The sequence below is a fragment of the Otolemur garnettii genome, unplaced genomic scaffold, assembly GCF_000181295.1.
Source record: "Otolemur garnettii isolate 467f Iridium unplaced genomic scaffold, OtoGar3 scaffold00022, whole genome shotgun sequence".
Classification (NCBI taxonomy): Eukaryota; Metazoa; Chordata; class Mammalia; order Primates; family Galagidae; genus Otolemur; species Otolemur garnettii.
Genome location: NW_003852417.1, coordinates 20,998,599 through 21,014,585, shown reverse-complemented (window position 1 = coordinate 21,014,585; position 15,987 = coordinate 20,998,599). Strand labels below are relative to the sequence as shown.

The following is a 15,987-nucleotide window of genomic DNA, read 5'->3' as shown; positions in this document are numbered from 1 at the left end:
AAAAAAAAAAAGAAGTACACGTACCTCCAGCAAGCCATCTGTATTAGAGGAGGAGCTGATGGCTCTAATATCCTCTCATCAGACATAATCTATTCGGTCTCAAGCAGATGTTCTCCAAGCACAAACACCAAGATCCTTTCAGGAGGGGAGTGTCCATGAAGGCAAAATATTTTCATAACAATATTAACATGTCATTTGCCTTTTCCACTGTGTTAACATTTGTGCTAACGGTGTAAAAGGCACCAGTGGGTGCAAGTGCTGGCACTTTAGCAAGAATTAACACAGTGGCAGCAAACTGTACTTGTCATTATATTGTTCACCACCTGGCATGATCAGAATGAGAACAAAAAAGAAAGTTAATGTCTTTAATGAAGGGGTAATAATTTTTGTTAAATATTGACTCTTAAATACATGCTGTTTGAATGGGCAGTGTGATACAACGGAAAGTCAGCCTAAACCATTTCTGCTGTTTACTGAAGTACCACGGAAGCCTCTGGGAAAGCCCTTGGGTGATTGAGTTGCCAGCTGAACTAGCCGCGTTTTCCATGGAACACCACTTAGACTTGAAAGAGTATGTGACCAACTACATTTATTCTGACCTGGGTATTTGGTAGGTTATTTTCTCAAAAATGCACAAAGGGAGCCTGTCATGTCAAGGAAAATGACTGATGCTATTTGTCACCAATGACAAGATTGTTAAAAATTAGAATTTTGGAAAACTTCTATCAGCCACCAGGAGCTTGACATCTGCCTAATGCTCGATGATTTTCTGATGAGACCTGTGGAGATCTTAACAAATTTGGAAGATCTGCATAACTCAGTGAAGCTGTATTTTCCAAACGATCAGCGCATTACAATAAAAAACCAAGCATGGGTAAAAAGATTCACTCAAAGTCTGAGACAGACTAATACATCTTAATGCAAGAGTATAAAAAGGTCATTGCTAAGGTTTCAGATACCACATTGCCCCTAACATTTAAGAAACTACCACTTGCAGTGTTTTGGTAAAGCATCAAAGGAACATCTGACAAGGCTGTGAAACTGTTTCTTCCTTTTCTAACTTCACACCTGCGTCGGGCAGATTTTGTTCATCTACTTCGACCAGCACAGACTGACGGGGGAAGCACGTAGGAGAGTCTAACCACCTTTCTTAAGCCAGACAAAACAGATTGGCAAAAAGGTAAAAACACCTCTCTTCTCACTAAACGTCGTCTGTTTTAGAACATTTGTATTTATTTTTATTTAAAAAATGTCATTTATAGCAGCAGGCAAGGGTTTGACTGTTATTCGAAACGAATTAAGTAAAAATTTGAAAGTTCTGTTTTAATTTCTAAAATGATAAATATCAAAAGACATAATCTGCATTAAAAAGAAAAAAGCTCTTTGGGTAGTCCTAAACGAATTTCTAAGAGTATAAAAGGAACTTAGACCGAGAGGTTTGAGAACCGTTGGCCTAGAGAAATCTTATCTTCGGGACGATGACCACATAAGTCAAGGTTGGAAGACCACATATATGGGGGAAACTCCAGCGCACATCCAGGATCAGGATGAGGATTTTACTTCGTTATTCGACTTTCTAACAAACACAATACTAGAGATTAATTCTCTCTATTACAGGTGGGGAAATCAAGCCCCAAAGAGGTGATATGAGTTACCTGAGATGACAGAGACAGCAGCAAAGCCAAGATTAGAAACCAGTTATCCACATTCTTAGTCCATAATCCCCCTGTGCTGTGGAGTCTGAGCTCTGCGTCTCTGGCCGTGTCCAAAGAATATGGTGGTAAGCAATGTCATGCTACCGCAGAGGACATATGTTAACAGGGCAACTGGACCAATCTCAAAGCTGCTCTCCGACTCTGAGATACGACAGTGCCCTAGCTTTGATTCCTAGGAGAGGGCATGTATCCATGGTTTCCAAGCTTTTTGTTTGTATAGTCCCCAAAATAATTTTGAACTATGCCTTCCTTCACATGTTATAAAAGTCCAGATATGTTATTGTAACATTTTAAAATAAAACTTTTATACCACTCTTAAATGTCCTCAATGGATTATAAATATCACAGCAATTTGAAATCAACCATCCCCTATTAAAAAACTCCTGCTGGGTGTGGTGGTTCATGCCTGTAATCCCTGCACTTCAGGAGGCCAAAATGGGAGGGCCGCTCAAGCCCAGGAGTTTGAGACCAGTCTGGGAAACATAGTAAGATCCCCATTTCTAACACAATTTTATTTAATTAGCCAGGTGTGTGGTGGGTACCTGTACTCCTACCTGTTTGGGAAGCTGAGATAGGAGGATCACTTGAGCCTGGGACTTCAGAGTTGCACTGACCTATGATTGTGCCACTGCACTATAGCCTGGGTGACAGAGTGGGAGCCTATCTCTAAATTGAAACATAACTCATAAACAAGCTCTTAAGTCAATTTTTACTTTTTCTTTACATAAAACTAGATTCCCATTCTACTTCTCCATAGAATTTTTTTCTTAAGGTAGTGTGTTTGAAAGATTTTAGTCCTTAGCTCTTCATAGTTGTGTGCAATAAAAAGATGGATTTATGTACATAAATTGACATTTAAAAAATGTCCTGTGACCTTAAGGCTTTATTAATTAAAAAAAAAATTCCTGGAACAAGCCTACTGCAGCTGTTACGATATAACTGAACATACCGCAAGTAATTATTAAACACAAAGGTAAACTTTTATGGGTTTTTTTCTTACCTGTGATAAATGGGTGAGATTTATGGGGTTTCCCAGACCAGTCACATTTTAATGGCCTGTTTGGTGCTCCTATGGTTTCAATTTTATTTTATTTATTTTAGGTATCTGTCCTGTGATGTTTGGTAGAGACGAAGTCTTGCTATATTGTTAAGGCTGGTCTCAAGCTCCTGGCCTTGGCCTCCCAAAGTGCTAGGATTATAGGCATGAACCATGACTGGCTACAGTTTCTATACCCTGGGGAAGGCACCTTAGAAGAGTCAGGAAGGTGAGCAGCAGGTCCCCCAGTTACAAAGACAGAGAAGAGCACCCTTGACAGAGAGGCAGCACAAGCCTGGTGAAGACTGTGGAGGCTGAAGATCATGGAAATGGATTTCCTGAAAACCCTCCTGCTGTTAAGTCCTTTGGAAAGTATCTGTGAACCACATGGGGCAGCTGTCCTCTCGTTTTTACACTCTGTTAAAATGTGAGGTAGTGTATATGGATACACAGAAGCATTATTAGGAAGTAATTTGGCATGGAAATCTCTAAAGCTCAAGTGCCAAGGAAAACATCCAGGAAGGAGCCTGATGCTTCAACTGTCTCCATACACTAGGGGACAAATGAAATGAGAATTTAGTATTAGCTGATCCTTAAGAATGCTTCCATCTAAGAGGATACTTTCAACTTTTGTAGAGAAAAAAAATTCCTTCATGGTAACAACTGATTTTAGGAGACCCTGAAAGAAACGTGCTGTGAATTTCACAGTCATGTGAGCCGGGCGTTACAAGCCTCCCAGTGCCACCTATATACATGCTATATTTTTCCTTTACTCCTTTGCTTAAAACATATTTGTTTAAAAATGAAACTCTATCATCATATGGTATAAATGGAAAACCAGTATCACATGCCATAGGTAGTAACATTAACAACGCACTAACATATTTAAAGTTGCCTGTGTGATACCGAAATTAACTTTGTAAACCACAAGGAGTAAGTGGACCCTGCTGGACACTGATCTGGCCTGTGGATGTGTTGCGAAGCATCTGGAGTCTTGCAGAATTACGGGGGAGAAGGCCCTTGGGCACTGAGTCCAAGACTTCCATCATGTTGAGATCTACTTCAAAGACCTCAGCCCATCCTTTGTTCCAAGGAAGCAATATTTCTCAATTGTGAGCATTCCTGGAATCCCAGGGTAAAACCAAGATGGTTCAGGAGACCAAGCATGCATCTGGCCAACCTTTTCAGGTCTCCAGAACAATGTGATTTCACTGGTCTTCTTCAAGGTCACGTGATGCTCCAATGTCATTAATAGAATAAAAGAGACAAGTGCAGCAACTGCCAACCCATACCCATTTGTAATTCAGAAAGTGTGTCAGTTTACCAACTATGGGACAAGAAGATGATAACATGATCACTGGGTATTTTGTAATGCTAACTGTCACTTAAATATCATCAATTGTTATCCCTGTGGTCAAAATCAGTAATTAACAAACTACATCATCTCCTACTAAACACTTTAAAATCACTAAATACCTTTCTGCCTATCTATAAAACTCCGCCATGATCTCACCTCTATACATGTCCCATCCCTGAGATTCTTTTTTTTTTATTTTGCAGTTTTTGGCCAGGGCTAGGTTTGAACCCGCCACTTCTGGTATATGGGGCCAGCGCCCTACTCCTTTGAGCCACAGCCACCCCCCTCTACCCCTGAGATTCTATTTGCTAGTGCTTTCAACATTTGAAGCTTGTATTTTGATAAGCACGTTCATCTATGTTTTCTGTTTTTTAGGTAATATAAAATCAAGAGGCTTAATGATGTTGAAACTGTGTGAATCAGTAATTCTACTTCCAGGAACGTATTCCAAGGAAACAAATCAGACCTGGGCAGAGACTTATGCAAAATGAAGTTCAGAACCGTCTTCTTTGAAAGAATAAAATATGCAACAACCTAAATAGTCAGCAATAAGAAGGGATATATAGCAACATTTTATGAAGAAAACCAAATGGCAAGAGCATAATCATATGTTAAATGAAAAAGGAGTCACTATAGTTTATACAATTTTATTTCTTATTTATAAATGCATAGAAAATTACTGACAATAAACATTCCAAAATGTTTCAGTGACAGGATGTGAGTGCTTCTTCTATTTTCCTAAATTTCTATATAAAAATAAGTATTACCTTTATAATGATAACATGTATGTACACACACTTTTACCTTTTGACTTGGAAATCCTACTCCTAATACTCTTTTATATAAAAATCATCATATTATTTTTAAGAGAAAAAAGTGACCTAAAAATTTTAATTGAAGGGTAGTAAAATAAATTGTTTTAACTTTGTAATGTAATAGAGTATGGTTATTAACAATGACAGCTTTGGAGCATGCTGACGACTTAGATGCTATTAAGCAAAACTTCAGAACCCACAACGTGTGATCTTGGCTACATAAAAATGTAATTGCAGTGAAAAAAGAAGGCAAAAGATGCTACAGTGTTAACAGTTGTGATTATACATGGTGATATTATGGCGATAGGAAAACAAAAAGTTTAAGGAAGAAATCAGAAATTCCTTCATGGTCATATGCTACTTTTAAAATTTGAAAAGCATGAATTATAAAAGACTCAATGAAAACATGAAATTACTAAAAAAAAAAGGGGAAAGGAAAGGGAAAATGTCCTAAAATTATGACACTCTGATTTAAAACAACCACTATGAAGGTTCTGCCATCTTCCCTTTCAGTTGTGTGTGTGTTTGGGGGGTTGGGGGGCTGTGCGTCAGTGTCACTGGCCCTGCCAGCTCTGTCCATCCCTATCGGGACCGACCTCCGTGCTGCTGACACATCATGGGCTAACGGCCACCTACTAAATGAGAACTTATATATGAGGCTGTGTCTGGAGAAAGTATCTAGGATTTTAAGAAAGCAAAGGATGTCTCTAAAATCCAGGTTGCACACGGGCTTTAAGCCCCCAAAGTAAAGGTAGATGATGAATTCAAGGTACATTTTAAATTCTGTTGTGGAATCACTCCAAATTAAATTAGGAGAAAGGCAGGCCTGAGACCACCCACCTTGGGAATGAAGCCCGTGACTGCCCTCTTTGCTCAGGCCAATCCTACTTTATGTGAGAGGTCCAGACCTTTCGTCCCATTACAGGGAGTCCTTACGGTTTCAGCTGCGTGCTAGGGGCCTTGTCTGCACAGTTTAATGAGCTCCTGGCAGTGCAGGGCAAGTGAGTCTGGGGGGTTGGGGTGGGGGCTGAGGCGGCTCTTAAGCTTTTCTCAAAGTCAAAATGCTAGCTTGACAATAGTTTGGAGAAACTTCAGTCACGTTGATATTGTTTTCAAGCTGGGTCTGTGTATTAATAATAAGGGAAGTGAAGCAGCAGGCACAGGATTTGGTTTGCTGATAAAGTCTTTCCTGAGTGGGCTTGGGGACAAGGGAAGGGCAGGTGGCGAAGGGAGGGAAAGGGAGGTGTCACAGTGGCTACCAGACTGGGAGGGCATGAAGCCCCCGAGTCTAAGCTCTGTGTGAATGACAGCCTGTCTTCATATCCGCTGAGGATTATTTCAGGATTCATCCCTGCAAGATCATTTCAGGACACTCACTAGATACCCAGGAATAGCTCTTGGCTATAGTCACAAGATTCGCCACCCAAACTCGTCCCGTTCCCTAAGAGTACAATCCTCCTTTCTCTCCAACATGGGAGACTGGGTCCACTTAGAAAAAAATGCTGATCCTCTAAAAATCGACTTCACAGGACTGTCAAGGGAAAGGAATGGTTCTCAGTGCAGGCAAGGGAGAGATGAGGGGCCGGTCATTCAGTGCTCATTAAGCAGCTATTTGGAGGACACTGTGCCCAGTGCTGTAGGAACAAAGGGAAGTCTGAGATACAGCCCCTGGCTCTGTGGAGTGATGAACACACTGCTACTTGGAGACAGAGCTGGGTTGTATAGCCCTAGTGTGTAACACGTTGGCTGGAAAAGTGAAGAAGTCTTGTTCTTGCCCTGGCCATGCTACAGACTTACTGTTGTGACTGCGGAGAGTACGGGGAAAGGGGGAAATCCCCCATGGGAGTAATTCCAGCCGTCTGCGGGCCGTGCCCAGGAGCCTTCCAAAGCAGTGAATGTGACATTCATGTCGAGGCTTTGAGCAGAGGAGCAAAGCAGGCTGGATCTGAGCAAGACGGACGATGACTCAGATAGAGGCACGCTGTGCAGGTGCAGGACCAGCATCTCTCAGGGAAGCACGTTCTCTGTGCTTCTGAATCAGGTGGCCGGGCCGCCTGCCTTATACCCCATTATCATGATTCTCACCAAGGGGTGGGGTGTGGAGGGAGTAGGGACAACAGAGAGAAAATCTGCTGCAATTCCAGAAACATGTCGTGTCTACAGCTGGACATCTCCTGCCAAGTGTTTTGGAATTTTAGCTCTATGTTCCTCCAGGGACATGTGAGGCCTTTTAAGGCTGATGTCATGAGAGATGGGTCCCTGGTGACCATGGGACTTGTGTGTGGTTGCTAAGCAGAATATCCCAAACTCTTGTGGACAAATATAGCACCCCGTGCTACAGCTGGGGGTGACCCATGAGATAGGGTGAGGAGCAAATGTTAAATGTCATGGATATGCGATGCCCAGAACGACCTCATGAACAGGGACAAGGAGGATGAAGGTGTGACTCTGGGCAGGAACCATAACCTGACACCCACTTCAGCACGTGCATTCCACGCAGGCAGAGAGTGGAATACACGTGGAGGTGGAGGCTCCAAGGGAGATGGAGCCCAGGAGGGCGTCATCAGAAAGGCTCTGCGTGGACGTGAGTGGAGAGAGAGTATTTCTGGGCTGCTGCCAGACTTAAGGGTTTGAAAGGAGCTCCTGCCTCTGATGAAGAGTGGGGAGGAAGGAGAGAAAGGAGATGGATTTTGCAGGATCTGAGAAATAAAAGAGCAGGAAATCCTGTCCCTAGAGAGGCCAGTTCTCAGTCCCCATGGCCCTTCAGACCTCACTGCAGAGCTGCAACCAAGACTTGGAGCTGCAGGAGCAAACACTAAGGCCAAGGCCAGAAAGGTCAGCATCTGTGCACCTCCTGAAAGGCCAGGAGATCCATTGCTCCTGACCTGGGGAATGAAGCAGCAGGTGCAGAAAGCTCCGGGCTCTGCAGAGCAAAGGCACCGCACAGGCTCCCCAGGGTGTGAGAAGAAATCGCTCCTCTGGCTGCCAAGCATCCTCCCTCGCTCCCCTTAGGAGCGCCCGCTGTTTGTCTGACTGACAGGTGGATGTCAGATGGCAAGAGGACATGACTAACAATAACATACAGAGGGCAGCCAGCAGGGGATATGTGCTGATTAGAGAGGAATTTAAAGAGCCTAGAGAAGGATAAAGTGATCAGGTCTTGGTCCAGATGCTTTAGAAGGGACAGTTTTAATTGAAAAGCAAGGAGCCACATCTATATCTAGACCTCAGCAAGGGCGATGACACTGAAGCCTCAGGATGCCATGCTGGGGGGACGCCAGGCCGCAAGGGAGGGATCCCAGTGCCCCGGGCTGCAGTACTGTCACTGCCCACAAGCACACTCCCAGGACCCCTCGCTAGACACAGCCCAGGCCAATTTGGGTTCAGTTGTAAAAGGAGACCCGGCCAGAGGCACATTCCTAGAGTCCCTGGGCCAAGGAAGGAACAGGCTTCCCCAGGTAGCTGCTGATTCACTTCTTTGAATTAGAGAAAGAGAGGAGGCACTGGGCAGACATTCCTGTCCTAAGAGCTGGATGCTGGGAGGTCCGCGGACATAGCTACAGACAGCAGAGACAAACACATCCTCCTAGAGACCCTCCCACTCAGTTGGTGAGCTGGTGGCTGCCCACAGCCTGCCCAAATATACTCAGACTTTCTAGTAATCATTTACTCCCTCACTCCATGGGGTGTCACAATTCACATTGAGTGGATGTGCAGACATGGATTTCACTCACTGAACAACTAACTCTCCCAATGAATGTTAAGACAAAATAAGGCTCCAGTTCCGTTGATTTTTATACGTGCTCACCAAATGGCACTAAGTGGCCAAGGACAATACACGGGGCTGACCAGAATCTATCAGGGGCTACAGAGGACAATGATCTGAACCCATGACAGGCTGAGCCTGACCAGGCCTTCATAGAGGCTCAGGAGGGAAGATGCTAGCTTTAGAATCAGGAGACTCAACTTCAGGGAAACAACATCGTCACTCAGCAGCTGCCCATGAAGGCACTACTCATGGAGGCACCTTGGATGGGAGAGGGGTAAAAAGACAGTAAGTCCTGCCCGGCCCCCAGGGACAGAGCAAGGAGAAGGCAAAGCAGGGCCCGTATCCTCGAGGCCCAGCATGGCATCACTGGGAAGTACAAAATGCCACAGGCGTTGAAAGAAAGGTCATATCTGGTACAGAGAAATCAGGAAAGCTGCATTCTCAGGAGGTCTGGAAAGTGGGGGAGTGACTGACAAAGTCCAATGTGCCATTTATTTGATGACTTTGCTTCAAGGTCAAATCACAAGCCTGAGATTCTATTTCATCTGCCAAGTTGGGATTGATGTCTCCTTCCCACTCACAGTTCCTCAGAAAAGCAGGTCTTGGTAAAAGCCACGTACTATTATTATCCGCAGGAAGAATGCCAAGAACAGAGCGCCAATACCCCCCCTTGCCCCCAGACCCGAGCCAGGCCCAAGCAGACAGGCTCTAGCCAAGTGCCAATCCCAGCCTATCCCCAGAGGTCTGGTGGGACTCTGTTTAACTGGATGGCACTAGCTCTAGGTGGGCCCTAGACTATGTGTCACAGGACAATCATCAGACCACTGTGGGGCCCCACCCTTGGCATAAACAAGGGTGAGTCTAGGGGCATCTGAAGGTGCAATAATATGGCCTTAGAAATGGAGCTGCCCTGTCAAAGTCCTAATTTTCTTTCAAAGCCCTGAGCGGGTCTCACCTCCCCTGCCAAGCCTTCTCAGATTCGACCAGGAAGATCTGATCATTGCCACCAGTACCCAGATAGACCGAGGCTTCCAGATCGCCCCCACTTGCAGAACACACGGCCTGAGTCCCAGACGTTTCTGTGCATGCAGGTCTCTCCCACGGACCCTGGGCCAGCACAGCGGGTTACACACAGAAAACGCCCAATAAATGCTGCTTGGTTAAACACTACAGCCTCTCCCCTTTCTCCTCATCAGACAACCAAGGCACCTTTCTGAAATCATAAAAATGGTGAAAAATTATGACAAGAGTACTTTGAAGTTCCAGGTAAGATTCTTTGTAACTGGGCAGTGGTCCCCACGTGGGTATCATGGGCAGATTTTTCTGAGGCACTCTAAGAACTGGGCCCTCAGTCGAGCACTACAAGGGAAGATTTGAGAATCCCTTCCTCTGGCGGTGCTGCAGTATCTGAGGAGCCCGGAGGAGATTTAATTCCCTCCTGCCCCCTCAGCCTCCCTCACACAGCATGGCAGCCCCTGCCTCTCTCCCACCTGCCCTAACTCTCAGACCCAGCAGAATGGCCTGAAGAACTCAAAGGGTTGAGAAAACTGTGCGGCCTGGCCCTTCATCCTGGGATGTGTTTAAAAGGAGAACAAACAGCATAAAAAGCACCCGGAAGATGTAACAACGACTGAATTTGGAAAGGTTCTGTGATGGAAATCTAAAACCCAGAACTGAGAGAAAACCTCACCTGTAACCACAAGCGACTCAGTCTGACTCAGTAGCTTGGAAACTGGTAGCCAAAACCGCCCCAGCTGGTGGGCCAGGAAACTTCTGCACCTCCCACCAGCCTGTGAGGCCTCAACTGTCTTCCCCAGACCCACTCTGGGGGAGATGCTCTAAAACCAATCCAGGGGTTTCGTGTCCCCCTCAACTCCACCCCCCTTTCAGGCTAATGTCATACTTATTTCCAGTCAGCAAGAGGGGCCTGACTATATTGACACAAAACAAAGGGGCCTCCTGGGGCCTCCTAAGCCGTGTCTGAAGTTACAACACCCAATCTGAGCTTTCAACTGGGCTCTCTTTGGTCACCCTCCCCTCACACCCACCTCAGCTTTCTATTTGCTTCTTTCTTTACAAAATAAATGTCCCAAGAGCAGTTCTGAGGCATGATCAGCCAGAGCAAGTCTAGATTTCACCCAGAATGAACCCATGGCACGTACAAACAATACATCAGAAGGACCCAGCTCTGGGGTTAGAGGGACCCGAGTTGCTGACTCAGGGTGAACCTATTTTCTCATCTGAAGCAGGGCAAGTAGTCCCACCTGGTACAGAGTGAGCAAGGTAATGTCTGTAAATCATCTGGCCCACAGAGGACACACACTTCATGCCTGTTGCACGCACTACCATCCCCCATTCGACTTCCCTGGGCCAGCTACCCTACATAACTTTAACCCTAACCTTCACCCAGCAGACTTCTTCCTCCCGCCAGTTTAACAACCTGGGAAATCCCAAACCTGCTCATTGCCCCAGAGGTAACTGAAGGTGTTCTGTCACACTCCTGTGGCCCACCAAGAATAGTGGGAAAATAGCAAGGCAGGCCAGAAACAGGGCCAGGATGAGAGCCCCAAGTGGTCAGTCTGGTCCCATTGTGTGTGTGGTCCTTATGCACACTGAATCCACAAGACAGGATGATCTCTGAGCCTGAACCCAGCAATAGCATCCCTGAGATAGCTTCTCTTTGGGGGGGATATCTCTCCCACTCTAAGTAGTTTGAATGTTAACTCTGAACCAGCAGGTTTACCTGAGAAAGAAAGCAGCGCTGGACACAACTATCCCCCAGCTGATCACCCTTCCCCAGAAGCCACCCCTCCCAGCAATGCCTCTATATCCACGGCATGGCTGGGAAGAGAAGTTCTGGTCTGAATTGACTGCACAAATCTCTTCCTCCTCTGCTGCTGTGAATGGGAGAGTTCACAGAGCCAGGATGACTAATTAATAAGAATGGCTAATACCTGCTGACTCCCTATTAGTCCCAGGCACTAGGAATGCCTTTCACGCATCCTCTTATCATGTTGAATCTTCACCTAGTCTTATGAGGTAAGGACTACTGCTGTCCCATTTTACAGCTGAAGAAACTAAGGCCCATTGGCATTAGTAGACTTTCCCGAGGTTGCATAGCTCTTAGTAATGGCACTGAGAAGCAAAACCAAGCCCATCTTCTGCCCTGGCAAGAGACACCAGGCTTTGAGGAGTCAGAGAGAAACCAGTACTTAACTCACCTGATAGGACAGGCCATCTTTCCGGGGGCTGAGGCCAATCTCCTCCATGGATGGGGTGCTCATCATCACCTCAGTCATCTCCGCTGATCTCAGATAATCGGGGCTGCCAAGAAACCCAGACCAAAAGTCAACAAACACGTGCTTTCACATTCCTGCTCTCCATGCATTGGCTGCTGTGGGATCAAGGGACTGTCTGGAAGCAGGATGAGAGGTGTTCAAAACAGAACTTGCAGAAAAACAAGCTCACACCCTGAGGAAGCGCCTTGCAAGCCCACAGCACCAGGGCTCCAAGCCTCGACCCACAAAGGCCATTGTCTGCAAACCTCCCTAGCAAACCTCTTCCTTTCTCTCTTTTGCACTACTCCCTGAATTTTCTTTTAAATGACAGAATTAGAAAAACCAAAACAGTAGGTTGCTGAGTCCATCTGTCTATATTAAAACCAATTCAGCCACAGCTCCCCTCACCCCTCCAACTAAGAATAAAAATAATCCTCACATGAGTTTTCCAAAGGGGAACTGCATACTATTATTACATAATAACAACAGCAAGTCAACCTCAGGGAAACAAAGTCCAAGCATGATGCTTTCCTCAATTTCTCAGTCTCTGTGGTGCTCCATTTGGCAAAATGCCCCACTTAAGCCCCAAGGGGTCAGCTCTGCTGCAAGTTTCACATCTGCCAGCCAAGCCCCTTCTCTAGCCTCAGCCACAGCAGCTGCAAACTCACAGCTTGAAAAACATCCCCTGGATTAAAAGCCTTAAGGATACCCGACTCTGATCACAAAGGAAATTTCCAGAGGGACTAAGCTGGCCCACCAATGGCTGACATGTGAAAGTGCTTTGTACTCTCTAAGCAGGATACAAATGTTCCATTATCCTTGCACAAGCCATGGGCACACACAGGATCCTGTGAACAAAATGCCAAACATACATACCAAATCCAGGCATCCACTACAAAACACCCAATATTCTCACCACCATGCCTGTGCACGTGGTTTAAAAAGAGTGGGACAGGCTTTCCAAGGACTGGAAGGAAATGGGTGCAGGACTCTTCTTCATGTTATGGTTGTTAAGAAATGACCCTGAATTTGGAAACAGAACTAACAGATTCTGGTCTCTGCTCTGCTGCTCATGAGCTGTGTGATTCTGAACAAGTCCTACACCCTCCCCGAGCTTCACCCTCCCTCCACCCTCCCTTGAACAAGTCTTACACCCTCCCCGTCTGCGACTATGATGCTAACAGTGTATATTAGGTTAAGGGTTAATGTTCGCCAAAAAGTGTTGCAAAGTATGAAGTACTAATCAATAAAATATCTTAAACCTTATTTTGTCATAACATTCCTGATGGGCCCTAACACCCACTTTGGCAAGTGTGAGCGGCCAGAGGCACAAAGGCTTCAGCATCCTCACCCACAAGGCGCCTGGCGGGGAAGGAGGAGGCGGGCACCCAGAAGGAGAGGGGTACACAAGCTTTAGGGGTGGAGGGATTTCTAGTTTGTTCTGCAAGTTCAGTTCCCTCTCTAAACAGGGCCAAGCTGGGATGAGGGGAGACTGAGGGAAGATGCGGCCTTCGAGGCACGTTTAGGTTCGGGAGCTGGGACCTCCAAAGGCATTTCCTCCCGGGTCCTGGAATGGCTGCCACCGGACCCCCAGAAGAAACAGGCCAGAAGAGGGCCCACCGGGCTCTCTCCAGGCTCTTCCCTCTGTCCTCGCTCGGGGCTGTGGCTCAAGCCGAAAGTTGAAGCGGGAAGCATGAACACTGCGGTTTCTGGGCCAGAGAGGACCTCGAGGAGGTTTGAGCTCTCTGTCCCCTTGCCCAGTGCCGCTGGCGACCCGAGACCGGGCTCCCCAGGCTCGCACCTGAGAGCGCGCTCCGGGCCGCCAGCGCTCCCGCCCCTGCCGCTCTCCTCTAACCTAGCTCAGGAAGGAAGGAGCAGCGGGCGCGCACGTCCCAGCAGCCAGGGGCGTCTCTCCGCATCCCTCCCGGCCCGGACCTGCCGTCCTGATCGGCTCTTTCCAGCTCCACAACGCTGGGGCGGCTCCTCCCAGTCCCAGGCTCCCACCAAGGTGTGTCCTTTTTTAGGGGCAATGAAGAGGGCAGAGGTCGAGAGGGTGCAGCGTGTGCCCTGCAGCTTGTGGCTTGGGCTGGGTTTTGTGTGAGGAGACCGTGTTTCCTCCACTCTCCGGAGCTCTGCAAACGTCGCAGCTGCACCAGCTCAGCCCCGCTGCAGCCGGCCTCGACGCCGAGACTTGCATGCAAACAAAAAAAAGGGGAGGGGCCGGGGACAGCAAGAGTCCCCCGTGCCGGGCAGGGCGCCCGCCTCCTGCAGCTCTCCGAATAGGGGGTGTCACTAAAGGGATACAGGCTTAACCCCTGGCTCCCCTAGGCCCCAAACAAGCCCTCCAGCAGTCACTTAAGTGAGGGCTCCGACTTCACTTCCTTTGTCTGGATGCTCTCAGCACCACTTCCCCCCACCCCCACCTTTGCAACCTTGACGTTGACTCCTACACGGCTCGGGCAGCCGGTTAGCGACTGGAGCCTGAAACGCCGGCTGCCCTAGTACCTGGAGCCGGCAAGAGTCTGCGTCCAGGCCCCGTGGCCACGGCCGCTAGACAGCCGCCCGCCACGGGCACAGGGTACTCACCAGTGAATGGGGAAATATACAGACATGAAGTCCTAGGGGAGGCTGACCCACGCCCTTGTGATTTAAAAACGGTTCCTGCGTCCCGAGCGAGGATGACACGGGAGCGCACTGGGGCTCACCGCCCGCCTTCTCGGGACAACCCCACGGCCAGCGGCGTCGGCAAAACAGCTGGAGCTCCCCGCTCTCCACCGAGCTCCTAGCCCCACAAAGAGCCCGGGAAGCCGTATTTATAGGGGCGGGGGCGGGACTTGGCCCAGAGAGGCCACGCCCTCCCTCACCCACTCCTGGAATAACGTCACCAAAATCATGAATGGCTTCAGCGCTCGCAGCTCGCGCTGGCGGCGGCTCGGGGGCGCTCGGCGCGGCTCCCGAGAGCTTTGGTTCGCTGCGGCTCCTTGCCCGCCCGCAGCTCGCACACACGCACATATCCACGCACGCCCCGCCTGGAGTTCCAAGCGAGCGCCTCTCCGCACTCGCAAGTCCGCCGGCGTCCGCAGCCCCCTCCCGCGCACGTCCCCGGGGCCCCAGAGCGGAGGAATGGGCGTGAGGAGGGCGCTGGGGCCGGCTCCGGACGTGACTGCTCCGCGGCCGCCCAGCGCCCGGGGGAGGGCGCCACCTTGCCCGCCTGGCGCTAGCGCCCTTTCTTGCACCCACTCGTTGCAACTACTCGTCGCCCCTAGCCCACACCTCGGATCCCCTCTTCAGTGTTCATCCCCCAAACTAGGCCCCTCCCTGTCATGCTGCTGCTGACCGCGGCGCTGGTGGCGAATCTTCCCATCCCGGCTAGCTGCAGAAGCACGGCTAAAACGCGGTGGGAAGGTGGAAAGGACGCGTAGCTAGAGGACCGAGTGCCTGTAGGGGGCAGGTTGGCTTGCGAGGGCTGTTCTGAATCCCTGGGATCCGTGGAGCGTTTTGAGAGAGAAAGAATGTGGTGTCGACCTAGGGTTTTCCCATTGGACATACACACACACGGCCAGCGGCGGGGCAGGGTGCTGGTGGGCAGCACGCAAGCAGACCCAACCAGCCTTGGCTCCCAGATCTGCTCCGAGGAGTCGCTCTACTGCTGCGGAAACAAAGAACTTCAGCCTAATGCCTCCCACACTGCCCAGGAATCGCAGCTCCTGGGGTCTGTCCAGGCGGTCAAGCTGTGCTGCCCCCAGAGCCAGGACGATGGGAGTCTGACCTGGGACCCAGCGCTGCCCCTCTGTGGCCTCTGCTTCAATTACGCCTGGAAAATGGCTTTATAACCCTGACCTATGTGTATACAGGGGCTGGAGAAAGTGTGTGTGTCTTGGGGGGGCGGGGGGGGGTTATTGAATATTAAGCAGAATTAAATCTGCTTTGAAGTCGTCTCTTTGCAAGACAGCGAATACATATCAAATCCATGTATATGATGTCAAAAGTAGAAATGCATACATTTATCTGACATAA

General features: G+C 48.4%; 1 protein-coding gene across 1 annotated transcript in view; it reads right to left on the bottom strand.

Annotated features, from left to right (window-relative positions):
- LBH (limb bud and heart development) overlaps positions 1-14,826 on the bottom strand; it is a 25,622-nt gene extending 10,796 nt beyond the window's left edge. Inside the window, exons 1-2 of the mRNA XM_003787504.3 lie at positions 14,557-14,826; positions 11,914-12,016 (exon numbers count right to left, since the gene is read on the bottom strand). Coding sequence (XP_003787552.1) covers positions 11,914-12,016; positions 14,557-14,582 — 129 coding nt within the window. The 5' untranslated portion in view covers positions 14,583-14,826. The remainder of the gene's footprint in view (positions 1-11,913; positions 12,017-14,556) is intronic.
- Between the last annotated feature and the right edge of the window lie 1,161 nt (positions 14,827-15,987).